General features: G+C 60.3%; 1 protein-coding gene across 1 annotated transcript in view; it reads left to right on the top strand.

Moving 5' to 3' along the window:
- Nucleotides 1-102: 102 nt before the first annotated feature.
- LOC103805903 (cytochrome c oxidase subunit 5B, mitochondrial) overlaps nucleotides 103-526 on the top strand; it is a gene marked incomplete at its 5' end in the record, with an annotated part of 889 nt that continues 465 nt past the window's right edge. The window contains one exon of the mRNA XM_009078568.1: nucleotides 103-202. Coding sequence (XP_009076816.1) covers nucleotides 103-202 — 100 coding nt within the window. The remainder of the gene's footprint in view (nucleotides 203-526) is intronic.

Raw genomic sequence — 526 nt, 5'->3', positions numbered from 1 at the left:
GGGAGTGCTCAGGAGATGCTGGTGGAGTTCTGGGGGGATTAGGGTGTTCTGGTGGGTCCCTGGGGGGGCTCAGGGTGCTGAGGTGCTCCCTGTGCCCCCCAGGACCCGTACAGCATGTTCAGACCCAAGCGCTACGCAGGCACCAAGGAGGACCCAAACCTTGTGCCCTCCATCACCGACAAACGCATCGTGGGCTGCGTCTGTGAGTCACTTCTGGCTGTCTGTCCATCTGGCCCCTATGTCCCTGTGGCTGTCTGTCCATCCATCCACCCACCCATCCCTCCCTCCATCCCTCCCTCCATCCTTCCCTCTGTCCCCATGGTCCTGTGTCCTTGTGACTTTCCTGTGCTTGGGTCAGTGTGTCCATCCTGTCCCATGTCCCTGTGTTCCTCATGTCCCCAGTTCCATGGGTCCATCCCTGTGTCTGTGTGACCATTCCTGTGTCTGTGTCCATCCCCATGTCCATCCTGTGTCCATGTCCCTTTGTCTGGCCCCCTGTGCCCTTGTCCCCATGCCCCATCCCATC

The sequence above is a fragment of the Acanthisitta chloris genome, unplaced genomic scaffold (genome assembly GCF_000695815.1).
Source record: "Acanthisitta chloris isolate BGI_N310 unplaced genomic scaffold, ASM69581v1 scaffold32107, whole genome shotgun sequence".
NCBI classification, from domain to species: domain Eukaryota; kingdom Metazoa; phylum Chordata; class Aves; order Passeriformes; family Acanthisittidae; genus Acanthisitta; species Acanthisitta chloris.
The sequence above is the reverse complement of the archived record's forward strand: the minus strand, read 5'-3'. Positions and strand labels throughout refer to the sequence as shown.